Below are 27,476 nucleotides of genomic sequence, written 5' to 3' on the forward strand. Positions count from 1 at the left end.
TATATACATAAAGATTATCCAAAAGTAACATCATTCAAAATTGCAATTGATCCTGCAAAAGACAAGCCCTTATATGGCTGCAGTGATGGGGTTATCACCCACCGATACACACAGGGGGCACCAGCTACCAACCTACACAGGGGCACCAACCACCAATATACACAGGGGGCACCAACCGACCAATATACACAGGGGGCACCAACCGACCAATATACACAGGGGGCACCAACCACCAATATACACAGGGGGCACCAACCACCAATATACACAGGGGGCACCAACCGACCAATATACACAGGGGGCACCAACCGAACAATATACACAGGGGGCACCAACCACCAATATACACAGGGGGCACTACCTACCAATCTACACAGGGGCACCAACCGACCAATATACACAGGGGGCACTACCTACCAACCTACACAGGGGCACCAACCACCAATATACACAGAGGGCACCAACCGACCAATATACACAGTGGGCACTACCTACCAACCTACACAGGGGCAACAACCACCAATATACACAGGGGGCACCAACCGACCAATATACACAGGGGGCACTACCTACCAACCTACACAGGGGCACCAACCACCAATATACACAGGGGGCACCAAACACAAATATACATAGGGGGCACTACCTACCAACCTACACAGAGGCACCAACCACCAATATACACAGGGGGCACCAACCGACCAATACACACAGGGGGCACCAACCACAAATATACACAGGGGGCACTACCTACCAACCTACACAGGGGGCACCAACCGACCAATACACACAGGGGGCACCAACCACAAATATACACAGGGGGCACTACCTACCAACCTACACAGGGGGCACCAACCACCAATATACACAGGGGCACCAACCGACCAATATACACAGGGGGCACTACCTACCAACCTACACAGGGGCACCAACCACCAATATACACAAGGGGCACCAACCACCAATATACACAAGGGGCACCAACCGACCAATATACACAGGGGGCACTACCTACCAACCTACACAAGGGGCACCAACCACCAATATACACAGGGGGCACTACCTACCAACCTACACAAGGGGCACCAACCACCAATATACATAGGGGGCACTACCTACCAACCTACACAGGGGCACCAACCACCAATATACATAGGGGGCACTACCTACCAACCTACACAGGGGGCACCAACCACCAATACACACAGGGGGCACTACCTACCAACCTACACAAGGGGCACCAACCACCAATATACATAGGGGGCACTACCTACCAACCTACACAAGGGGCACCAACCACCAATATACACAGGGGGCACTACCTACCAACCTACACAAGGGTCACCAACCACCAATATACACAGGGGGCACTACCTACCAACCTACACAGGGGCACCAACCACCAATATACACAGGGGGAACCAACCGACCAATATACACAGGGGGCACTACCTACCAACCTACCCAGGGGCACCAACCACCAATATACACAGGGGGCACCAAACACAAATATACATAGGGGGCACTACCTACCAACCTACACAGAGGCACCAACCACCAATATACACAGGGGGCACCAAACACAAATATACATAGGGGGCACTGCCTACCAACCTACACAGGGGGCACCAACCACCAATACACACAGGGGGCACCAACCACCAATACACACAGGGTGCACCAACCACCAATACACACAGGGGGCACTACCTACCAACCGACACAGTTGCACCAACCACCAATATACACAGGGGGCACCAACCACCAATACACACAGGGGGCACCAAACACAAATATACATAGGGGGCACTACCTACCAACCTACACAGAGGCACCAACCACCAATATACACAGGGGGCACCAACCACCAATACACACAGGGGGCACCAACCACAAATATACACAGGGGGCACTACCTACCAACCTACACAGGGTCACCAACCACCAATATACACAGGGGGCACCAACCACCAATATACACAGGGGGCACCAACCACCAATATACACAGGGGGCACCAACCACCAATATACACAGGGGGCACCAACCACCAATACACACAGGGGGCACCAACCACAAATATACACAGGGGGCACTACCTACCAACCTACACAGGGTCACCAACCACCAATATACACAGGGGGCACCAACCACCAATATACACAGGGGGCACCAACCACCAATATACACAGGGGGCACTACCTACCAACCTACACAGAGGCACCAACCACCAATATACACAGGGGGCACCAAACACAAATATACATAGGGGGCACTACCTACCAACCTACACAGAGGCACCAACCACCAATATACACAGGGGGCACCACCTGCCGACATACACAAGGGGAACAACCACCAATATACATAGGGGGCCCCACCTACCAACCTAAACCCTGTGGGCACCACATACTGACCTACAAAGGGGGACCCCACCCATATATATTCACAGGGGGCACCAGCACCTACAAATATACACATGGGCACCACCAACCTACACAGGGGGTACCATCTACCAATCAACACTGGGGTCACCACCCACCAATATGCACAGCTGGCACCACCCATCAATGTACACAAGGGCACCACCCTCCAATATACAAATATACCACCTACCATCCTAGGGGCAGGGTCGGCTCCAAGTTTCAGTAGGCCCCTGCACCACAGAGCCTCAGTGGCCCCTTTACAGTAAACTCACATGACGGCATTAAAACTTCAGAAGCTAAAACAGACTCATAGTTTATCATCCCAAACAGCCCCTCAGGGTTATTTTATATAAAGGCCCTCTAACCCCCTATGGATTCTGTATGTACAGCCTTATGTGGTGCCCCCCCCCCCCCCACCCCCCCAGCAGCTCTGGGCCCTGGCACTTACCCAAGTATGCCCAGTGCTGATGAAGTCCCTGCCCAGGGATACCACCAACCAATAAACACAGGGGGCACCACCCGCCATTACCAACCTACCCCTGGGGGCACAACCTACACCACAAATCCTGAAGATGTGTTTTCTACTTCAGTAAATTCAGTCCCAATAAGTGAAACCTCCAGACGAAGTATTATTACCGTTCCCCTCCCCCCAAGATGAGACCAGTAAAAACACAACCCATCCTGAAAAAAACAATCTGCATGCGGCAAATCAGCTTCAGTCCTGTAGATATTCTGTTGTGATAATGTGTGAGTGCAGTAATGGTGGGTACATCTGGCTTACATTACACATGACGTCAGCACCATGACAATGTAGAATAAGCGGCCGATGATGTCATCAGGTGACTGAGGCGGTGGGCGTGGCCAGTGTCAGGCAGGCTGTGACGTCGCGGTGGGCGGGGTGGCCGGCCTCTTCTCGGCGCTGACAGTCAGTGTCGGCTCATTCCTCCGCTGCGCTCACTGCCGGCGCCGGCTCAGCGATGGCCCCCGGCACCCGAGCCCTGCCGCCCCGCACACCCGCCCCGAGACCCGCCCGCAGCATGAGCTAACCCCCGACACCGGCCATGGGGGGCACCGGGGAGACGAGGGGCTGCAGCATCTGCCTGCTGGGGGTGAGTACCAGGGCGGGGAGTGATGGAGGAGCCCGCACAGGTGTAGTCCTACTGCTAGGGATGACACTATGGGAGGTTCTGCAGCAGTGTAAGGGATGGCAAGAGGTTCTGCAGCAGTGTATGCGATGACAAAAGGTTCTGCAGCAGTGTAAGGGATGGCAAGAGGTTCTGCAGCAGTGTAAGGGATGGCAAGAGGTTCCGCAGCAGTGTAAGCGATGACAAGAGGTTCCGCAGCGGTGTAAGCGATGACAAGAGGTTCCGCAGCGGTGTAAAGGGTGACAAGAGGTTCCGCAGCGGTGTAAAGGGTGGCAAGGGGTTCCGCAGCGGTGTAAAGGGTGGCAAGGGGTTCCGCAGCGGTGTAAAGGGTGGCAAGGGGTTCCGCAGCGGTGTAAAGGGTGGCAAGGGGTTCCGCAGCGGTGTAAAGGGTGGCAAGGGGTTCCGCAGCGGTGTAAAGGGTGGCAAGGGGTTCCGCAGCGGTGTAAAGGGTGGCAAGGGGTTCCGCAGCGGTGTAAAGGGTGGCAAGGGGTTCCGCAGCGGTGTAAGGGGTGGCAAGGGGTTCCGCAGCGGTGTAAGGGGTGGCAAGGGGTTCCGCAGCGGTGTAAGGGGTGGCAAGGGGTTCCGCAGCGGTGTAAGCGATGGCAAGGGGTTCCGCAGCGGTGTAAGCGATGGCAAGGGGTTCCGCAGCGGTGTAAAGGGTGGCAAGGGGTTCTGCAGCGGTGTAAAGGGTGGCAAGGGGTTCCGCAGCGGTGTAAAGGGTGGCAAGGGGTTCCGCAGCGGTGTAAAGGGTGGCAAGGGGTTCCGCAGCGGTGTAAAGGGTGGCAAGGGGTTCCGCAGCGGTGTAAAGGGTGGCAAGGGGTTCCGCAGCGGTGTAAAGGGTGGCAAGGGGTTCCGCAGCGGTGTAAGGGGTGGCAAGGGGTTCCGCAGCGGTGTAAGGGGTGGCAAGGGGTTCCGCAGCGGTGTAAGGGGTGGCAAGGGGTTCCGCAGCGGTGTAAGGGGTGGCAAGGGGTTCCGCAGCGGTGTAAGGGGTGGCATGGGGTTCCGCAGCGGTGTAAGGGGTGGCAAGGGGTTCCGCAGCGGTGTAAGGGGTGGCATGGGGTCCTGAAAGAAAGTTGACTAGATGTTATGTTTTAGCGGTAGGAGGCGCAGAGCGTCTCACTAGTAACAGATATTACTAATATCACCCGCATCAGGGTCATACAAACTTATTAGGGCTCTTGAGGTCACCAGCCAGGACTCGGGAGAAGATGATGGGGGTGCTACTCCTGGTAGCCATATTGGTGGTCACCCAGCTTTCCAGTACTCCCATGTAACAAGAACCAATAACATGTAATAGTTTTTAGTCTGCGGCTGATATTTATTGACATTTCTGCACTATAAGTGATTGGATGTAATAATCTGTATTTCCATCAGGCAGGAGGGGGATGGGCGCCGCTGGGCGAGCAGCCGCTTATCTTTTATTCTGCATCTCTACATACGGTATTCTGTATTTTTAAGCTGTTGTATTTAAAAAGAAAAAACCTTTTATACTCACCTGGTCCCTCGCTCTCCTCGATGTCTGCGCCCTGGCTTCACTGCGCTGGCTACATAGATACAGCTCATGCGCAATGAGTCCTTGCGTTTTCCCAGCATCGCTCACGGCATTACAAGAGGAGGAGCCACCGTGCAAGCTTTTTTTAAATTTTTTTTTTTTTATTTCAATATTAATTTTGTTTTCACGGAAAGATTTCAAACGGGTCAATTTGGGACCCTAAGCCACAGGTCCATATAGTTTAGGGTCCCAAATCTACCTGACAGGTCTTCTTTAAGTCTCTATGTTTGGGTATGTTCACATTACAGATACCCAGGTCACAGGCTTTGCAGCCCTGTAGTGTATCTTGTATGACCCGTTCTGGCGCTGAAGGTCCCGGTCACCTTTCTCTCTGCATAGGTCTTGTGTCTCCTAACTGCATAGAGCGCAAAATATTGTTTATGGATTATCGTAATCCTATAACACAGCTAATCCCTATAGTCTGTCACTGGGTATAATCTGCAGATCTGTCGTGTTGTAGAAGTCTCCATCCAGGAATTGAAGTCACCGCCAAAATATAGGAAACTTATACAACACCAGGTCCTTCTAGTGATTACTACCTGTGTCTGGCATCTGCGGCCTGCTGGGATATAAGATGACTTGTAGATCTGAGTCTCTGAAGTATTTTTATGTGCAGCTCTGGAGTATAATACAGGATGTAACTCAGGATCAGTACAGGATAAGTACTGTCATGTATGTACACAGTGACTGCACCAGCAGCAGAATAGTGAGTGCAGCTCTGGAGTATAATACAGGATGTAACTCAGGATCAGTACAGGATAAGTACTGTCATGTATGTACACAGTGACTGCACCAGCAGCAGAATAGTGAGTGCAGCTCTGGAGTATAATACAGGATGTAACTCAGGATCAGTACAGGATAAGTACTGTCATGTATGTACACAGTGACTGCACCAGAATAGTGAGTGCAGCTCTGGGGTATAATACAGGATGTAACTCAGGATCAGTACAGGATAAGTAATGTCATGTATGTACACAGTGACTGCACCAGCAGCAGAATAGTGAGTGTAGGTCTGGGGTATAATACAGGATGTAACTCAGTATCTGTACAGGATAAGTAATGTCATGTATGTACACAGTGACTGCACCAGCAGCAGAATAGTGAGTGCAGCTCTGAGGTATAATACAGGATGTAACTCAGGATCAGTACAGGATAAGTAATGTCATGTATGTACACAGTGACTGCACCAGCAGCAGAATAGTGAGTGTAGCTCTGGGGTATAATACAGGATGTAACTCAGGATCAGTACAGGATAAGTAATGTCATGTATGTACACAGTGACTGCACCAGCAGCAGAATAGTGAGTGCCGCTCTGGAGTATAATACAGGATGTAACTCAGGATCAGTACAGGATAAGTAATGTCATGTATGTACACAGTGACTGCACCAGCAGCAGAATAGTGAGTGCAGCTCTAGAGTATAATACAGGATGTAACTCAGGATCAGTACAGGATAAGTAATGTCATGTATGTACACACTGACTGCACCAGCAGCAGAATATTGAGTGCAGCTCAGGATTTACAGGATGTATAATATAAATGGATCATGCTGTCACTATGGTTGATGTATATGATGACTTTTAATGTAAGACAAATGGAGTTCTCCCTTATTTTGCTGTTTATACAGTATATTTTGTGGTTCAGTGATGGACACGAAGTATTTGCATCTTTTCTGTAATTCCCCATTTACAGCCGACTCTGGTCTTCTGTTTCTTCTCCTGGAGAGCTGAGATGTTGGACTGTGTGGATGATCCCTTGTATAACCTTCCGGGTGGTTACTGTGTAACTTGTCATTGTTTTATAGACTTTTGTATCTTTTCTATGGCTTCTTGTGCTGTTGGTATAAACAGATACTAATATTGTCCCCTGCAGCTGGTTTATACTAGAACATATCTGACTATTTATGGTGGAGGAGATCTGATTGTGTAGCGTCTGGCTGTGACCCGGCGGCCCGGATTATTCTGTAACATAACATAATGTTTGGCCCAGATTATCTTATACTGTATCTGTCGTATTTGGGGGCAGAATATTACATAACAGTGACTCCATCTCATTGCATCCTTACTGGATTGTATTTTCCTTGTGGTTTCTCCACTTTCTGGACAGCGATTTCTTGATGTCTCATATCATGACATCTTCTCCAAGAGCTGCAATTCATAGAACTGTTCCGCTAATTGACATTGATCGCAATCTTGACTCAATCTCATTGTCTGAAGATGTAGAGAAGGAACGTGAGGGTAATGGAAAGTAGGGTCAGCAGAAGGAAAGATCTGACTGAAGGTAAGGTAGAGTCATGAAATGGGTTCTAGATAATGGTCACGTTGTAGGGTTAGGATCCAAGACCAGAACCGGACTATATAACTATTGGGCACCAAATTGTAGATGCTGAAGCTTAATGCATTGGGCTACTTTATGTTCGGTCATGGGAATATCACATGGAAACTGTCCAACGTTGATTGTGTATTTGATGGAAAGGGCCACCATCCAAAGGCCAACTTTGGCCTTACAAATCTGCTCCAAGTATTGGTCATATTGAGCAGAAAAGGGTTCAGCCAAGTTAATGTTGCCAACACAAAAGCAAGTATGTAAAGAAAAAAACTACAACCCACAAATTGAATAAATCTAAGCTAACATCGATGCAATCCATAACATTGGACCAGCACTGGTTCCAAAAACTAAGGCGCTCCATCAGAGTGCCAGAATACTTTTTGCTTCTTTCTATAACTACACCATCGATTTTGAAAGACCGTCCTACAGATTTTTTCATCGTGTCACAAGATGAACAAGGAATTTTCCATGTGATCATCTCAAAGGTCTTCAGCCCGTGTTGGAAGTTCTGCTCTATAATCTTAGTTCTGCCATCACTAAGGTTCTGGATTTTGGATGGAGTGCTTCTGCTTGGTCTCGCCCTGTATGTAAAGAAGCCGCAATCCATCTAATAGAGGAGGAACTTTCCATAGGAATGATGGAGAAGAATCTTTAGGTGTGACCATGCTTTTAGAGGTCTTAATAGTTGAGTTGGCTTGCAGATACGTTTCTAGACATATTAGTCCATGCTGGGTATTAGAACTTCTCGGGTTGGTCTTCAGACCCATCATTTGCAGGGGATCTGAGGGTGTAACATGGGTACAGGAGCCTTGGGGGCTCACAATCTGTCTCTTCACAGTATTAAGGGACCAGTAAACTTGAGGGCTTGTAGGGGCTGAACAGCTACAAGCCTGTCCTCTGCTGATCATACATGGTCAAGAAGACCAGGCGAAGAATGAATAACATTTCTGGGAATGTCTCTAGTAGGTTCTTACAAGATAAGATCATTTGTGGACAATCTAAATCTTTCATAGATCTTTCGACCATCGGCAAACACATTCAATAGGCCATATTTTTCCAGGGTTGGGTCATCAGTACTTTGTCACTCAACGAAGGTCCATCATCTTCATCACCTAAGTTGACCTTTTATGTCCTTGGATTACATGTTTCAGTCTTTGCGCCTGTGTATTATATGCTCTTCTTGTGTGTCTTCCACCCTGTAAGCTCCCATCTTTGTCCTGCAGTCTCAGCAGTTCCTGTAAGATCAGGGGGTGGATGTCGCTGTCAGGACAAGCCTTGGGCTCCCTCCCCTGCAGTCTCTAGATGCCATTGACTCTCGCCCTGTGCCAGGCTTTGTCTGGATGGATGATTCACGTTATTCTGTGCCGGGATTTACGCTTGTTTTCCTGATATCCGCCTTCTGCAGTGATCCGTGTCACACATTCCTGTTTAGTGACACTGGAGTCTATTACGATGTGAGTTATGCTCCTTCATGTGGCGGGTGGTCACAGCATCACAGCACATAGTGAATCATAGCTGTAAATATACACCATTGTAGCCAAGTCATAGTGACCCGGGCATCTTCCAAAATCCAATTCCTGGAGAACCCCTATAATAATTCAGTAGCGCACTGTCTCGTCAATCTTCTCGTTCTTCTGTTATTCCTCATGGAAATGAATGTATAGAGGACAATTAGATTATTATAGCATTAGCCTGATCTCTCCCTCATCATGTATGTGGCGACCTTTAGGCATCTTTAGTATATAGTAGGATTTCTATGTGTCGGTATCATCACACGGTATCCATCAGGTCATGACCAGACTCCCTCACACTCATATTGTCATGTTGATGATGTATAACTCTATCTCTGTGGTCAGACATTGATCTGATTGATCTTCTTTCTGGAGAAGCAGACTGTCGGGGCTTATAGACTATGGGGGCAGGATCCATCCACTGGCCTAGAAACAGCAATGGATCCTGAGCCTCTGTGTGATCCTGAGGGAAAGTTACTGAGATGCCTAATGAAGGGTCATAAAGGGGTTATTCCTTTCATGGACATGGAGGTCTGAGGTGTATGTATGAGGAGTCACCTCATAGACCTCAAGGAGACCTGGACTATATACAATGCTTTATGGTTAGGGCCTAAGCCTCAGGCCCGGTTCTAGCCCTGGGGACATGTGATGGGCCCAAGTCTCAGGCCCGGTTCTAGCCCTGGGGACATGTGATAGGCCTAAGCCTCAGGCCCGGCTCTAGCTCTGGGGACATGTGATGGGCCTAAGCCTCAGGCCCGGCTCTAGCCCTGGGGACATGTGATAGGCCTAAGCCTCAGGCCTGGCTCTAGCCCTGGGGACATGTGATAGGCCTAAGCCTCAGGCCCGGTTCTAGCTCTGGGGACATGTGATGGGCCTAAGCCTCCGGCCCGGTTCTAGCCCTGGGGACATGTGGTGGGCCTAAGCCTCCGGCCCGGCTCTAGCCCTGGGGACATGTGGTGGGCCTAAGCCTCCGGCCCGGCTCTAGCCCTGGGGACATGTGGTGGGCCTAAGCCTCCGGCCTGGCTCTAGCCCTGGGGACATGTGGTGGGCCTAAGCCTCCGGCCCGGCTCTAGCCCTGGGGACATGTGGTGGGCCTAAGCCTCCGGCCCGGCTCTAGCCCTGGGGACATGTGGTGGGCCTAAGCCTCCGGCCCGGCTCTAGCCCTGGGGACATGTGGTGGGCCTAAGCCTCAGGCCCGGTTCTAGCCCTGGGGACATGTGGTGGGCCATGCCCGGTGTCCTCTCGCTCTCCTCCTGAGGAGGTCTCCATAGTATCTCCAGGATGTTACACGATGTCCTCTGCCCAGGCTCTTGGCACCTGCCTCCTGTATTATAGATGAGTCTGGTGCGGAATAAAAACTCCATTTTGCTGCTTCTGGTTAATGACTGCGAGATTTTTCCGGCTCCTTGTTGTGTTTAACCCTTGCTGCTCTGGAAGTGGATGTTCCTAGCACAGGAATATGACTGTACGCACTGAGGTAAAATCTTAGTTTGAGCCCATAAACGTGACGGCGGTTATTACAGGATGTGTCCAGCCAGTCCACAAGTAGCGGTATAATTCTATAACACCCAGTCCAAAAAGAGATGATCCAGCCCAATCGTGTACCAGTGTATTTCCACATACACAGGAGCCATCACCCAGCTTTCCCAGGCTCCTGGAGCCCATCCCAGCAACAAATAGCACAACCGTATGATTTATACATACACAGGAGTCCTCACCCAGCTTTCCCAAGCTCCTGGACTCCAGCTCATCTGAAATTAATTGAGACAAACCAACTACTGATGTACACAGGAGTGATCATCCAGCTTTCCCAGCCTCCTGGACCCCAGCCCATTAAGAAATTATCCAACCATATGATTTCTATGTACACAGAAGCCAGCTTTCCCAGACTCTTGGACCCCAGCTCAAAAGAAATAACCTATCGGTGTATTTTCACATTCACCCAGCTTTCCCTGGCTCCAGGACTCCATCCCATCAAGAAATAATCCAGCTAAACCATATACAGTCAGACCCCAGGTTACTTATGCAACATCCCCCACCGGGCCTAGCCCTTGAGGTGAGGCCTGGAGACAGCCGGGGCCCGCGGTACCGGAGTGGCTGGCGGTTGCGGCCTAAGCACGCTATTGTCACGGTGCTTGGTACGGGGGAACCGGAGGGCTGTCCTACAGCCTGGCAGGTCTCCAGCAGGGTGGTGTTGGCAAGAAAAGATGAGGGAGAGGCTGCTATAGCGGATCTCCCTGGGGCAACCCCTTAATGTCCCGAGTGTGAGTCTCTGGGTGATGGACAGGGTGCCGGTGATGAAGGCAGCCGTATTAGCAGGGACCAGACGGAGACAGAAGTTGAAGAAAACAACTTACAGTTCTTTATTTGAACCGCAGGAACCGCAGCAAACGTGCCTTTAACAAGATGGTGGAGTACTGGAGAGGTATTTGGAGGGAGCCACAGGATGTAGTTCACCAGCCTGGATGTGGAGGGCAGGCTGGGAGCAGCTGTGTCCTTAGAGGAGGCTTCAGCTCGGTCCTGGATCTCTTCAGGTATCACCCTTGAAGGTAGGATGATACCCCTTTTCCTCACTACACTAGCTCTAGTCTTATCTTCCACTTCAGGCAGGGGCTAGGCTCTTCCTGCACTGGTCTGGTGTGCTAGAGACTCTGAGCTACTGCTCAGCTAACTACTCTCTGCTTGCGTCCTGCAGACCCAGAGGGCCTGACTAGGACCGGTCTCTTCTCCCTTCTGGGAGAGACTGCTCTCCTCTCTCTCCTGAGAGAGACTTCTCTCTAAGACCTCCTGGCCAGAGGTTTTATTACCTCCCTTTGGTCAGGTGGTGGCTGCTCCTCCAATTACCTCTCAGTGCACAAAGACAGGATGTAACACAGACATTGGTTGACATAATTACATCACAGATTAACATCTGCCTTGCCAGGCAGGATTAACCACTGCAATTTCCCCTTGATCCTATAAGGACCATGTAGTGTAATGTGGTGTTACATGCAGGTGGGACGTATTCTCAAGCACTACCTCGCCATTGCATCGGCGAGGGTGTTGCATACCCCGGGGGCAATTGAAAGAGCCGCCCTCGGCTCGACTACAGATGTTTTGGGGCACAGAGGGGGCTAAGGGCACCTCTAGGAAGTGCAGGCTGTGTGAGGTGTAGGGACAAACCGCCCATGGTCCTGGAGACAGGCACCTGGGTTGGTGTCGGACTAAGACAAAAATATAGCTGTATGACAGTTGGTCGCTGACGCCATTAAACCGAACTGTACAGTAGGAAAGGTGTGGTGTCATGTCCTGTAATCCACTCCTTGCACCAAGGCCTGTATATTTGTTTGATCAACGCTTCTTCCCTGGCGGCAATTATATGGTGTCTATCTGCATTGCGTTAGCATATGCGACACGAGTACCTCCTGACTGACAACCTTACCCATGTATGAGTGGCATCCAGGTGCTAACTGTGTAACACCCCCGGTCCCCTAAAGACCCGCAGTTTACGGACTACCCCCATGTGCAAACCTCAGTTTGAGAGATCAGGTAGCGGTCAGTGTTTTACACAAAAAGACGGTCCGACACAGCCACACTACAACCTGAAAAGCCTATGAAAAGGTTAATGCAGACTACTGGCAGATATGACAGTGTGCAACAGGATAATTCACATTGGCTTAGGAGCCCAATGGGTACACATCTTATAACATAACGTTACAGATAGATAGGCTACTCAGAGTAGCACGGTAGCAAATGTCTCTTTTCCTGCAAAGGAAAGGCATAAAAAGTGCAAACAGAATGTCCATACCTAAAAAGGAAGGCATTAAGTGCAAAATGATAATAAATTACATTGCAACTTTTCCTGGAGGTTGGCAAAAGTCTCTCAGAAGGTCTCTACTGACAAAGTCCATCTTCTGGGTACAGCCCTTGAGGTGGGGAAAAGTGCACTGAAGAAACAAAGGGTCTCCTCTATTTGGAGAGGGACAGAGTCCTTTGAAGAAATCTCTGCTGTGGCAGAGGAAGGGTGCTATCATAGCACATGACAGTGTATAATCTCTTAACTGAGATAAATAAGGGTAAGAGTCTCAGGAAAGTCTCTGGCTCTTTGGGGCAAATGGAGATAAATATACACAATGGGGGTCATTTACTAAGGGCCCGATTCGCGTTTTCCCGACGTGTTACCCGAATATTTCCGATTTGCGCCGCTTGTACATGAATTGCCCCGGGTTTTTGGCGCACGCGATCGGATTGTGGCGCATCGGGGCCGGCATGCGCGCGACAGAAATCGGGGGGGCGTGGCCGAACGAAAACCCGACGTATTCGGAAAAACCGCCGCATTTAAAAACCGGAAATGTGTCGCTTGGGGAGCGCTCACCTTCACCTTCTATGGGATGGTGCATTCCGGGGCGTTAAGATTATTTTCGGCGCTGCAGCGCCACCTGGTGGACGGCGGAGGAACTACCATCTTAAATCCCAGCCGGACCCGAATCCTGTGCAGAGAACGCGCCGCTGGATCGCGAATGGGCCGGGTAAGTAAATGTGCCCCAATATGTACAAAGTACCTGGAGAGGGCTACAGCCCTTCAGGGGTTAGTCTGATGCACCTTCGCTGGGTTCAGCAGGGACAGGATCCAAAGTCAGCAGGGAATCCTGTGCATCCTCAGCGGGAGTAGGTGCCGGCTGGGGACACCCGGTGGCAGTAGCGTGTACTGCAGGTGCAGCAGCATCCTCCAGACCTTCAGGGGGAGGAGCGCTGTCGCCCGGGGTGTCGGCTGTTCCAGCCGGGGGCTCAACTGAGCCAGGGACCACGGAGGGGTCCATGAAGAAATAGACAGAGCCCAGCGGCCGCGCCGCGGCTCCTTCCAGCTCCGGTTCTTCCGGGGCCGGGTCATCACCCCATTGGTAACCAGCCAGGGGAGATGGGGGCCTAGATGGAACCTCCGGACAAGGTTCGCTAGCCGGGATGTCTTCTCCCACCGAAGAGCCGCGGGACCTGGCAATGCTCCCGGCAGGGGAGCCGGTGGGGGTGGCGCCCTGTATCATGCCCGGCCCATGGATAGCAATGGGACCCGTACTCACAATTACTGTGGATGGGGCATTCACGTGGGTCACCGCCCGGGGACTTGCAGCCGAGGAAGAAGAGGTGTTCGGAGACTCCGGCCACTCGTCGCCCTCATACCAGTCGTCCTGCGGGAAGTAACGGTCCTCGTCGGAGTCGGGGATCCGGATCACGCCAGCCGCCCAGGGTCCTCGAGGTCCTTCCTGCAGGGAGAACTCGATGCACTCTCCCGGCTTCAGGTTGTGCAGGCTCTCTGGCAGATCAGGCCTCTTGACAGACCGGCGGGGTATAAATACTTCCCGGCCGGTGTAGTCCTGGGTGGCGAAGCCATAGCCCTTCCGCTTGTCGAAGAACCGGACCATGCCGGTGGTGCGATTCTTCTCGACCCAAGCTCCAGCTGTAGATCGGCCGGCCATATACCGCTGGGCCTCCTTCTCTCGGCGTCGCTGGTCCGAGACAGCGTCTCGGAGTCGCCGGCGGGCGGCCTCACCTCGGCCTTGAGGCTGCGGAGTTTTCGGTGCTGGGGCTCGTGGCTCCGGTTCAGGCTCGGATCTCCTTGGACGACAGGTAGGTGTCGGAACAGGAGCAGGAACCACCGGAGGGTCAGGAACCACCACAGCGGGGCTAGCAGGCCGCGCAGCAGGAGTAGTAGGCCTCGGAGCAGGTGGAGCGGCAACACTAGGCCCAGGCGTTGGCTCAGCAGGAGTCGGGGCCTCCCCACGTGGCGCCTCCACGTGGACCCGCGGTACCGGGATGGTAGCCGGGATAGGGACGAGGAACCGCCCGGGTGGGATTTGGTATTGCGTCACCGTTTGGTAACATGTCCTGGTGACGAAGGCCCGAGTCAATCCTCGGTGCAGCCGATGTCCAGCGGAGGGTCTTCGGACGGGCTGCGCAGAGACCACCACCATAGTCTCTAGGACCTCATAAAACTCCGGACGCTCCACAGGAGGGAAAGGCGGAGGACCCCACATGGCGTTGTCCTCGCTGTCCAAAGTCCACTCCAGTTCTGGCGCTTCTCTGAGGCAGGGCAGGAAGTCCGCCTCGAGCCAGTGGGAGGAGTCCAAGTCCTTCCCGCCAAGAGCTGTGGCGGGCTCTAATTTTTCCTGCGCCACAGGAGGCGGGGTTCGCGCCCTTCGCGCGTGGGTGGAGCTTGATGCGTCATCTGGGTTTCCCGCCAGTGAAGGTTTTGGCGGGCTTGAATTATTTGCTGCGCCACAGTTTCTGAGGTAAAAATCTTCAGGCACGGCAGCGCCGGATGTAGCAGAGCTGGTACAGTTCTTGCCAGGATTAACCTCTGGAGTGCGGGAGCGGCGCTCGACAGCACGTGGCAGCAGTATAACACAGTTCATTCCAGAAACGCACAAGTCCTTAGGCCTAAACCCGGATGGCAGCAGGGTTAGGCAGCACAGTCTTTTCAATAAAGGAAAGTCTTTAATGCCGTAATAAGGCACAGAAGTCTATATCCTGTTCGTGACGCCACTTGCAACATCCCCCACCGGGCCTAGCCTTTGAGGTGAGGCCTGGAGACAGCCGGGGCCCGCGGTACCGGAGTGGCTGGCGGTTGCGGCCTAAGCACGCTATTGTCACGGTGCTTGGTACGGGGGAACCGGAGGGCTGTCCTACAGCCTGGCAGGTCTCCAGCAGGGTGGTGTTGGCAAGAAAAGATGAGGGAGAGGCTGCTATAGCGGATCTCCCTGGGGCAACCCCTTAATGTCCCGAGTGTGAGTCTCTGGGTGATGGACAGGGTGCCGGTGATGAAGGCAGCCGTATTAGCAGGGACCAGACGGAGACAGAAGTTGAAGAAAACAACTTACAGTTCTTTATTTGAACCGCAGGAACCGCAGCAAACGTGCCTTTAACAAGTTGGTGGAGTACTGGAGAGGTATTTGGAGGGAGCCACAGGATGTAGTTCACCAGCCTGGATGTGGAGGGCAGGCTGGGAGCAGCTGTGTCCTTAGAGGAGGCTTCAGCTCGGTCCTGGATCTCTTCAGGTATCACCCTTGAAGGTAGGATGATACCCCTTTCCTCACTACACTAGCTCTAGTCTTATCTTCCACTTCAGGCAGGGGCTAGGCTCTTCCTGCACTGCTCCGGTGTGCTAGAGACTCTGAGCTACTGCTCAGCTAACTACTCTCTGCTTGCGTCCTGCAGACCCAGAGGGCCTGACTAGGACCGGTCTCTTCTCCCTTCTGGGAGAGACTGCTCTCCTCTCTCTCCTGAGAGAGACTTCTCTCTAAGACCTCTAGAACGTTCCTGGCCAGAGGTTTTATTACCTCCCTTTGGTCAGGTGGTGGCTGCTCCTCCAATTACCTCTCAGTGCACAAAGACAGGATGTAACACAGACATTGGTTGACATAATTACATCACAGATTAACATCTGCCTTGCCAGGCAGGATTAACCACTGCAATTTCCCCTTGATCCTATAAGGACCATGTAGTGTAATGTGGTGTTACATGCAGGTGGGACGTATTCGCAAGCACTACCTCGCCATTGCATCGGCGAGGGTGTTGCACATACAAGATCGGTTCTGTAGGATTGTTCTTAAGTTGAGTTGGTATGTAAGTCAGAACTGAAGATTTTATAATCTTTTTTTTTGGTCTCTGTGACAATTGGATTTTAAAAATGTTATATCTTCATAAGACCCAGGATTAACAATAAAGCTTTATATCAGACACCTGTGATAACTGTTATAGCTGGTTATTGTAGCCTAAGGATAAAGTACAGTAACTTGCCAACATCCAGAGGACCGTTTGTAACTAGGGGTCGTCTGTAAGTCGGGTGTTCTTCAGTAGGGGACAGCCAATAGTGGTGTATTTCCACATACATAAGAGTTCTCACCCAGTTTTTCAACTTGGACTGATCTGCCACTTGGGAGTCAAGGAAAGATGGGTGACAGCCCACCTCTGTTTTTTTTTTTTTTCCTCCTTGTGGTGTCCCTATATACAGTCCCTATTCTCAATGTAAGCATACATTTCCAGGAAGAAAAACAGAGGAACTTCTTGATGAGATATAACTATTATAATTTAGTAAATGGGGAATAAACTTTTTTTGGTTCTATATAAAGGACTGGGTGAAAGTGATTTCAAGAATATGGATCATTTGATGCAGATCTGGGTGTGAGTGGAGTATTAATCCAGGACATGTTTTTTTTTTTTGTTTTTTTTTTTCATATGGCCACAGCTTTATTTAGTAACTGTTTGCAGGAACAATCCTTACATCTTCCATATACATGTGTGGCTTAGGCTAGTGATGGGAATTCCGGCTCTTCCTAGCGAGCTGGCTTGTTAGGCTCCGCTCACTAAGAAGGGCCGGCTCTTTTGGCTCCTGAACAACTCCCTATTAAATATATAATTGGGAGCCGTAGGCCAGCCAGTCCCCCCACACCATTCCACTTTTAGCCCAATTATATCAGGTTAAAAGGGGTGTGGTGAGCCATTTAGGGGCGGGTATTAGTTAGCCATTCACTCACTATGGTGAACCGGCTCACGCCGTTCACACGAATGAGCCGACTCTTTGTGCCGGCTCTTTCGCAAACGACCCATCACTAGCTTAGGCTCATTTCACACTACCGTTCCTTCCCTACATTCCTTAAATCCGTTAAAAAAATCCGTAACTGTGGTTAAAAGTATCAACAATTTACAATTAACAATCCCATTGACATCAATGTAAGTTTTTTTTTTTTTTTTTTTTTTTTTTTCTGTCATTCGTTATGGTTAGTTTAGCAGGGACCCGTTATCCATACGTTTTTTGGATGGAAAAAATGTCGGAGGCTGCAGGACTTTCCCTCCGTTTGAAAAAACTGCATGGATATCGGATCCACAACAAACTGCGCATAACGGATTACATAAAATTTACATTGTCAACGCGTTCATCCTCCATTCTTCACTTTTTAGTGGAGGGACTGTAGTGTGAATTTCGCTTAAGCGGAGTCCTGTCTGTCTGCGACTCTGTGCCAGGAAGGTTTGTCATAGGGACAGGCACACATTCTCACGAAGGATACATTGAGGTTTTCGAAGATCTGTGTCCGGGCGGCGTCTCCACAGATGTTTGTGGTCAGATTGATAAAGGAAGCGCGAGTCTCGCTCGTGACTGCACCATGTAGCGAGAGGCGACTTATGTATTTCATGCGCAGGGGTTCATTTTGGGGCATCGACTAGTCTGAGGTACTACATCTCCCATCATCCAAAGCCAACCCCTTGAAAGATGTAGCAGAGATTCATTAGTTAAGCAGGAATCACACGGGTCACGTTTAAAGCCACAGTATCCCTCTAAGAGCCATAATCTCCTATATTGGCCCAGGATTTTATAGTCTTATTATGACTCCTCACCTTAGTGTTTGTTGTTCTATCTCCATGGTAACAAGGAAATCAGCCTTTACTGTTTTCTCAGCACCCTCACTCCCCCGACCTGTAGAGTCTCCTCTCGGTTCCCTAAACTTGTCGCCCCTGCCCTCTCCAGAGGACATCAGTACAGGATGTGGTATGAGGCTTGTTATTTAAAGATATTGTTGTTCAGCAATTACTACATGTTCTTGTCTTGAATATAGAACCAAACAAAACCTCAATGTCTGCAATTTGTCCCCAGGATCAGACCTTGAATGACTGGTTACACTGTGCTCCACCCTTGTGAGCTGCACTCACTATTCTGCTGCTGGTGCAGTCACTGTGTACATACATGACATTACTTATCCTGTACTGATCCTGAGTTACATCCTGTATTATACTCCAAAGCTGCACTCACTATTCTGCTGCTGGTGCAGTCACTGTGTACATACATGACATTACTTATCCTGTACTGATCCTGAGTTATATCCTGTATTATACCCCAGAGCTGCACTCACTATTCTGCTGCTGGTGCAGTCACTGTGTACATACATGACATTACTTATCCTGTACTGATCCTGAGTTACATCCTGTATTATACCCCAGAGCTGCACTCACTATTCTGCTGCTGGTGCAGTCACTGTGTACATACATGACATTACTTATCCTGTACTGATCCTGAGTTACATCCTGTATTATACCCCAGAGCTGCACTCACTATTCTGCTGCTGGTGCAGTCACTGTGTACATACATGACATTACTTATCCTGTACTGATCCTGAGTTGCATCCTGTATTATACTCCAGAGCTGCACTCACTATTCTGCTGCTGGTGCAGTCACTGTGTACATACATGACATTACTTATCCTATATTGATCCTGAGTTACATCCTGTATTATACTCCAGAGCTGCACTCACTATTCTGCTGCTGGTGCAGTCACTGTGTACATACATGACATTACTTATCCTGTACTGATCCTGAGTTGCATCCTGTATTATACTCCAGAGCTGCACTCACTATTCTGCTGCTGGTGCAGTCACTGTGTAAATACATGACATTACTTATCCTGTACTGATCCTGAGTTGCATCCTGTATTATACTCCAGAGCTGCACTCACTATTCTGCTGCTGGTGCAGTCACTGTGTAAATACATGACATTACTTATCCTGTACTGATCCTGAGTTACATCCTGTATTATACTCCAGAGCTGCACTCACTATTCTGCTGCTGGTGCAGTCACTGTGTACATACATGACATTACTTATCCTATATTGATCCTGAGTTACATCCTGTATTATACTCCAGAGCTGCACTCACTATTCTGCTGCTGGTGCAGTCACTGTGTACATACATGACATTACTTATCCTGTACTGATCCTGAGTTACATCCTGTATTATACCCCAGAGCTGCACTCACTATTCTGCTGCTGGTGCAGTCACTGTGTACATACATGACATTACTTATCCTGTACTGATCCTCAGTTACATCCTGTATTATACTCCAGAGCTGCACTCACTAATCTGCTATTTGGTAGTGGACACTCGCTGTATCTCTTGTATATGTATCTTTATCCCTTTTACACTTCACTTGAGCTGCTGTTAGTTGCAGTACCACATACAACCTGTGAACAGGTGTGGTGCTCTTTGTTTGAATCCTGGAAGCTCCATTAAGTACTTAACAATCCCGGAAGCTCCGGACCTTATTTCGGAGAATTCCCTTCTTGCTTTCACATAACGTGCGGTCATCCTCCAGGAATGCTTCTAGTTACTCATGTGCCACGTTCCTGTAACCCCGCTGTGAGCTCATCACCTCCGCTGCCGGTAACAGAAGCTTCCGACAGATAAAGCCGGTGACGAGGTGTATTTATGGAGAATCTATGGGGTTACTCACAGGGTTAATCATACGGATGGATCTAATGATTTATTCGCCTGTCCGACCTCTGCAATGATATTGTCATATACTCAGCAGAAACTAAGAACCTAAGTGCGTCACTGCCAGATACTGTATGTTATATATAGGACCCCCAGGAGGTGGGATAGGGATCCTGATCCAGGGAAGGCTCCAAAACATAACTCAGTGGAGATAGAAGAGCTTAAAGGGGCAATCCAGTCAGTTCTCCCTGGTTCCCATCCTGGTTACATTCCAATGGAGCTGTGAGGAGAAGCCGAAGGAAAGGGGGAAGGGGCCGAGTTGGAGATGTAGAAGGATGAGGAGGGAGCAAGAGCATAGAGGGGAGAAACTGAGATGGAGGGCACACATAAAAAAGTTGAGATAAAATTTGAGATTTTAATTTGTCCCAAATCGCTCAGTCCTATAGTGATAATCATGATAAATGGAAATATCCCTTTAAGGAAGACCCCTTTTTTTTTTTTTTTTTTTTTTTTTTTTTTTTTTACCAATTCCACCAACACCAATTCTTTGCTTCTTGCAATAAGTATCTCGCCACTGATTTACTGGGAATTGTGAGTTTTTTTTTTCCTCTAGCTCCTACTAGAGGAAGCAATCAGTGATGGTTTTGTGGGTGTGGACAGCCTGGCACCTGAAAGCCAATAGGTATTCCAAATTCATGGAGGTGTCTGTTGTATGATTTTGTGCTTGGCATAGTGTGTAATATAACAGTGAACAAGGTATAAGAACCTCCAACTTTAGGACTTACAATAAATACTCAAGGACCTACGATGTAACCTCAAGTTCCCGAGAACCTTTGATGGAACCTCAAGGAGCTGAGGACTTATGAGGTAGCTCTAGGGCCTGAGGACCTCAGAGGAAACCCCAAAGAGCTGAGGGCCAAGGGAGGGGAACCTCAAGGAGCCGAGGGCCAAGGGAGGGGAACCTCAAGGAGCCGAGGGCCAAGGGAGGGGAACCTCAAGGAGCCGAGGGCCAAGGGAGGGGAACCTCAAGGAGCCGAGGGCCAAGGGAGGGGAACCTCAAGGAGCCGAGGGCCAAGGGAGGGGAACCTCAAGGAGCCGAGGGCCAAGGGAGGGGAACCTCAAGGAGCCGAGGGCCAAGGGAGGGGAACCTCAAGGAGCCGAGGGCCAAGGGAGGGGAACCTCAAGGAGCCGAGGGCCAAGGGAGGGGAACCTCAAGGAGCCGAGGGCCAAGGGAGGGGAACCTCAAGGAGCCGAGGGCCAAGGGAGGGGAACCTCAAGGAGCCGAGGGCCAAGGGAGGGGAACCTCAAGGAGCCGAGGGCCAAGGGAGGGGAACCTCAAGGAGCCGAGGGCCAAGGGAGGGGAACCTCAAGGAGCCGAGGGCCAAGGGAGGGGAACCTCAAGGAGCCGAGGGCCAAGGGAGGGGAACCTCAAGGAGCCGAGGGCCAAGGGAGGGGAACCTCAAGGAGCCGAGGGCCAAGGGAGGGGAACCTCAAGGAGCCGAGGGCCAAGGGAGGGGAACCTCAAGGAGCCGAGGGCCAAGGGAGGGGAACCTCAAGGAGCCGAGGGCCAAGGGAGGGGAACCTCAAGGAGCCGAGGGCCAAGGGAGGGGAACCTCAAGGAGCCGGGGGCCAAGGGAGGGGAACCTCAAGGAGCCGGGGGCCAAGGGAGGGGAACCTCAAGGAGCCGGGGGCCAAGGGAGGGGAACCTCAAGGAGCCGGGGGCCAAGGGAGGGGAACCTCAAGGAGCCGGGGGCCAAGGGAGGGGAACCTCAAGGAGCCGGGGGCCAAGGGAGGGGAACCTCAAGGAGCCGGGGGCCAAGGGAGGGGAACCTCAAGGAGCCGGGGGCCAAGGGAGGGGAACCTCAAGGAGCCGGGGGCCAAGGGAGGGGAACCTCAAGGAGCCGGGGGCCAAGGGAGGGGAACCTCAAGGAGCCGGGGGCCAAGGGAGGGGAACCTCAAGGAGCCGGGGGCCAAGGGAGGGGAACCTCAAGGAGCCGGGGGCCAAGGGAGGGGAACCTCAAGGAGCCGGGGGCCAAGGGAGGGGAACCTCAAGGAGCCGGGGGCCAAGGGAGGGGAACCTCAAGGAGCCGGGGGCCAAGGGAGGGGAACCTCAAGGAGCCGGGGGCCAAGGGAGGGGAACCTCAAGGAGCCGGGGGCCAAGGGAGGGGAACCTCAAGGAGCCGGGGGCCAAGGGAGGGGAACCTCAAGGAGCCGGGGGCCAAGGGAGGGGAACCTCAAGGAGCCGGGGGCCAAGGGAGGGGAACCTCAAGGAGCCGGGGGCCAAGGGAGGGGAACCTCAAGGAGCCGGGGGCCAAGGGAGGGGAACCTCAAGGAGCCGGGGGCCAAGGGAGGGGAACCTCAAGGAGCCGGGGGCCAAGGGAGGGGAACCTCAAGGAGCCGGGGGCCAAGGGAGGGGAACCTCAAGGAGCCGGGGGCCAAGGGAGGGGAACCTCAAGGAGCCGGGGGCCAAGGGAGGGGAACCTCAAGGAGCCGGGGGCCAAGGGAGGGGACCTCTTGATGTTTTGTAGTTCCATATTTCATGGAGACATTTTTTCTCTAAAATATGAAACCTTCCTTATGTTCCTATATAACAAAAATATCATTTTCTTTCTCCTTTTAGATTCTGCTTCTCCATCTTGACATCACGGGAGCTGAGCCCCTGCAGTTTTCAGATAAAAAGACAATAATTCTACCATCTGGGAAATATCTCTACACCAACCCTGTGTCCAAGATCAATGTAACGTGTGACAAGTGTCCGGCTGGCACATTTGTGTCCAAACCCTGTACCCAGTCTGCCCTCCGAGAGTGTAGCCCTTGCCCCACCGGCACCTTCACAAGACACGAGAATGGGAACGACAGGTGCCATAACTGTAGTCTACCATGTGATCCGCCCATGGTCATGAAGATGCCTTGTTCTGCCTTGTCTGACCGTGAGTGCTCGTGCCCATCTGCTACTTACCTCCTCAACGGCACCTGTGTCAACCACACCGTGTGCCCCGTAGGATGGGGCGTGAGGAAGAAGGGAAGCGAGGTGGAAAATGTCAAATGTAAGACATGCGCCCACGGTACTTATTCTGACGTGCCTTCAAGTTCTCTGAGATGTAAGACCCACACCAACTGCTCAGCTCTGGGCCTGATAGTTCTGGTGCCGGGGACAAGTGAACGGGACAACACATGTGGACCTCTACCTTCCTCCCCATCCAAAGACCTCTACTCTCCACCCGCTGTATATGGTGAGTTGTGGGATTATATCCATGAATATCTATTGAATATGAAGTGTTAGGGCTGTATCCATACATGTAGGATAGGGGTAGTAGTACTGTGCTGTACCCATATATACAGGATAGGAGTAGTAGTACGGTGCTGTACCCATATATACAGGATAGGAGTAGTAGTACTGTGCTGTACCCATATGTACAGGATAGGAGTAGTAGTACTGTGCTGTGCCCATATGTACAGGATAGGAGTAGTAGTACTGTGCTGTGCCCATATGTACAGGATAGGAGTAGTAGTACTGTGCTGTGCCCATATGTACAGGATAGGAGTAGTAGTACTGTGCTGTGCCCATATGTACAGGATAGGAGTAGTAGTACTGTGCTGTGCCCATATGTACAGGATAGGAGTAGTAGTACTGTGCTGTGCCCATATGTACAGGATAGGAGTAGTAGTACTGTGCTGTGCCCATATGTACAGGATAGGAGTAGTAGTACTGTGCTGTGCCCATATATACAGGATAGGAGTAGTAGTACTGTGATGTGCCCATATATACAGGATAGGAGTAGTAGTACTGTGCTGTGTCCATATATACAGGATAGGAGTAGTAGTACTGTGCTGTGCCAATATATACAGGATAGGAGTAGTAGTACTGTGCCCATATATACAGGATAGGAGTAGTAGTACTTTGCCCATATATACAGGATAGGAGTAGTAGTACTGTGCTGTGCCCAAATATATACAGGATAGGAGTAGTAGTACTAGGCAGTGCCATATATACAGGATAGGAGTAGTAGTACTGTGCTGTGCCCATATGTACAGGATAGGAGTAGTAGTACTGTGCTGTGCCCATATGTACAGGATAGGAGTAGTAGTACTGTGCTGTGCCCATATGTACAGGATAGGAGTAGTAGTACTGTGCTGTGCCCATATGTACAGGATAGGAGTAGTAGTACTGTGCTGTGCCCATATGTACAGGATAGGAGTAGTAGTACTGTGCTGTGCCCATATGTACAGGATAGGAGTAGTAGTACTGTGCTGTGCCCATATGTACAGGATAGGAGTAGTAGTACTGTGCTGTGCCCATATGTACAGGATAGGAGTAGTAGTACTGTGCTGTGCCCATATATACAGGATAGGAGTAGTAGTACTGTGCTGTGCCCATATATACAGGATAGGAGTAGTAGTACTGTGATGTGCCCATATATACAGGATAGGAGTAGTAGTACTGTGCTGTGTCCATATATACAGGATAGGAGTAGTAGTACTGTGCTGTGCCAATATATACAGGATAGGAGTAGTAGTACTGTGCTGTGCCCATATGTACAGGATAGGAGTAGTAGTACTGTGCTGTGCCCATATGTACAGGATAGGAGTAGTAGTACGGTGCTGTGCCCATATGTACAGGATAGGAGTAGTAGTACGGTGCTGTGCCCATATGTACAGGATAGGAGTAGTAGTACTGTGCTGTGCCCATATGTACAGGATAGGAGTAGTAGTATTGTGCTGTGTCCATATATACAGGATAGGAGTAGTAGTGCTGTGCTGTACCCATATATACAGGATAGGAGTAGTAGTGCTGTGCTGTACCCATATATACAGGATAGGAGTAGTAGTACTGTGCTGTGCCAATATATACAGGATAGGAGTAGTACTGTGCTGTGCCAATATATACAGGATAGGAGTAGTAGTACTGTGCCCATATATACAGGATAGGAGTAGTAGTACTGTACTGTGCCCATATATACAGGATAGGAGTAGTAGTACTGTGCTGTGCCCCTATATACAGGATAGGAGTAGTAGTACTGTGCTGTGCCCAAATATATACAGGATAGGAGTAGTAGTACTAGGCAGTGCCATATATACAGGATAGGAGTAGTAGTACTGTGCTGAGCCCATATGCAGTCGGGCTGTTTTTTTTTCTTTTTTCCGAAAACTCCATGGTAGGAAGAACAATACAAACAGAAAATTCCTTGGAGCGCGGCTGCTTATGGTTCGTGGTAAAAACACATGAACCTCCTGTCAGGTCAGACATGTGACTGTCCATTACAAGGGGGAGCGGTGAATCCCGTGCTGACCCCTCACTATTTACCCAAGAAAGTAAAATAATCTCACTCTGCCCCTCCAGGGAGATTGAAACTGGGGATTTCTTCTCATGAAGTTCTGCCCGATAAGCGCTGATCCGTTATCTGGAAGTACAACTAAAGGGCCATTAGCCAGAGATAGTCCTCTGAGAGATAACAAGTCACACGTGTTCACACCTGGAAGTGGCGCAATGTCCTGCACGGATACAAAGCCGCGATATTCTGTTGGCCCTCATGTAGTCACGCTCAGTGTAAACTCTCGGAGTCTTATCTATGACGTCGGCTGATAATATACATTCACTTTATGTTTTAAACATATAGAAACTTGCACAACACTTAAAGGGGTTGTACATTACTTAAAGGGACATGTCAATGATTTTTAAAAAGCGCGCTGCGGTTTAAATGGTTATCTTTGAGGGGGTTTTTTTTTTGCAAAAATGTTTCGCCGTGTTTGTATACGTAAAAAGAGCATCTTTTTATGGATATGCAAATTGGCAGGCAAGTGCACTGTGGGCGGACCCAATTTACCTGCATTGCTTATAGAAATATTTGAAGATATGTAACAAGCAAGTGATTACATAGGAAAGTGAAAGCACTTGGGACTGTCTGTAGACAATGCAGCCCCGCCCCCTGTGCACTTGCATTCCAGGCTTATTTGCATATCCATTAAAAGATGCTCATATCCGCATCGCTTTGTTAGTTTTTTTGCCCAAAATGGTCTAAGGGTCCAAGATGTATAACTTGAAATTTAAAATCCGTACAATTATAATTCTTTCAGGGCCTCCCCTAAGAGTGCGGTCACCTGTTGCGTTTTGGTTGCGTTTTCATTCCGTTTTGAAACCGCTAACACTTGCGTTTACGAAGCGCACTGTAAATGCTGTGTTAACACGTGTGTTAACATCACGTTATCGCATGCATTTTATTGTTAACAGTAATGACATTAGGCAAATCGCCTCTTCTCAGCTGTTGCAATGCGTTGGAAAACACAACAAAAACCTCAACTTGTGACCGCGTCCTAATAAGGCCGGCGGCGCATGTGGCTTTTTGAAACGGTTTTTGAGCCGCTTTTAAGCAGTCCGTTAAAAAACCCATGCGTTTTTGACCCGTTTTAATTAAGATAATTGGTAAAACCATTCATAAACTGATGCATTTTTTTAACAGACTGCTTAAAAACGGCCCAAAAACGGGTTCAAAACACCACGTGTGCCACTGGCCTAAGGGTGAAGACACAGTTAGTGCGTTTTCAGATCGTTAAAAACGCATGCGTTAAAAAACGCATCCGTTTTTTGAAAACGCATGCGTTTTTGTCCGTTTTTAATTGCGCAAATTCGGAAAAACTGACAAAAACGCATGCATTTTTAACGATCTGAAAACTAAAAACAGCCCAAAAATGGCCTAAAAACGCCACGTCTCCTGGCCTGGGGTGCGCCCTCGTGTTACACCCCGATAAGAGCTCATCGCCCTCTCTATCCCATACTACTAGGTACATTTATCTAGACGTTCCCTTTAAATTTTTTCTCAGGCGAACTGAGGTTAAACAAACAAAACTCTAAATATATGCGTTCTGGGCCGCGTTTAATTGCCAAATCCGCTGGTCATTAATTCAGCGCAGGTAATTAGAGGGTTTCGTGCCAGGTGGACGGCTAATGTTTAAGATGGAAAGCTAATGGGGGAAAGGTTCCTACACAAAGGTTCTCTTCTTCTGGGCTTTTCTTTCCCCGACGTTTGACTTCTGACTTCCGAAATTTTCCGGGCAGCAGGTGTGCGGTTTAGTGATCGCTCGTCTGAGCTGGTCCAAGGTGCCAGAATAAATAGGTGATGTCACAGAGGAGCTCCACAAAAGGGGTTGTATGTGGAGCCCTGGTTTAGGAGACCCTACGCCTCCATCAGGACTTGCATGGCTCTTTATAAGGAGCTGTCACCTGGAGAACATCAAGACTCGGAGGCTCCAAGATTTTGAGCTTTGTAGGAATGCCCCAAGGAT

General features: G+C 50.2%; 1 protein-coding gene across 1 annotated transcript in view; it reads left to right on the plus strand.

Moving 5' to 3' along the window:
- Window positions 1–3,312: 3,312 nt before the first annotated feature.
- Window positions 3,313–27,476, plus strand: part of TNFRSF21 (TNF receptor superfamily member 21) — a 60,309-nt gene continuing 36,145 nt past the window's right edge. The window contains exons 1-2 of the mRNA XM_072143704.1: window positions 3,313–3,533; window positions 22,816–23,428. Of these exons, the coding sequence (XP_071999805.1) occupies window positions 3,486–3,533; window positions 22,816–23,428 (661 nt within the window). The 5' untranslated portion in view covers window positions 3,313–3,485. The remainder of the gene's footprint in view (window positions 3,534–22,815; window positions 23,429–27,476) is intronic.

Source organism: Engystomops pustulosus, chromosome 3 (assembly GCF_040894005.1).
Source record: "Engystomops pustulosus chromosome 3, aEngPut4.maternal, whole genome shotgun sequence".
Classification (NCBI taxonomy): domain Eukaryota; kingdom Metazoa; phylum Chordata; class Amphibia; order Anura; family Leptodactylidae; genus Engystomops; species Engystomops pustulosus.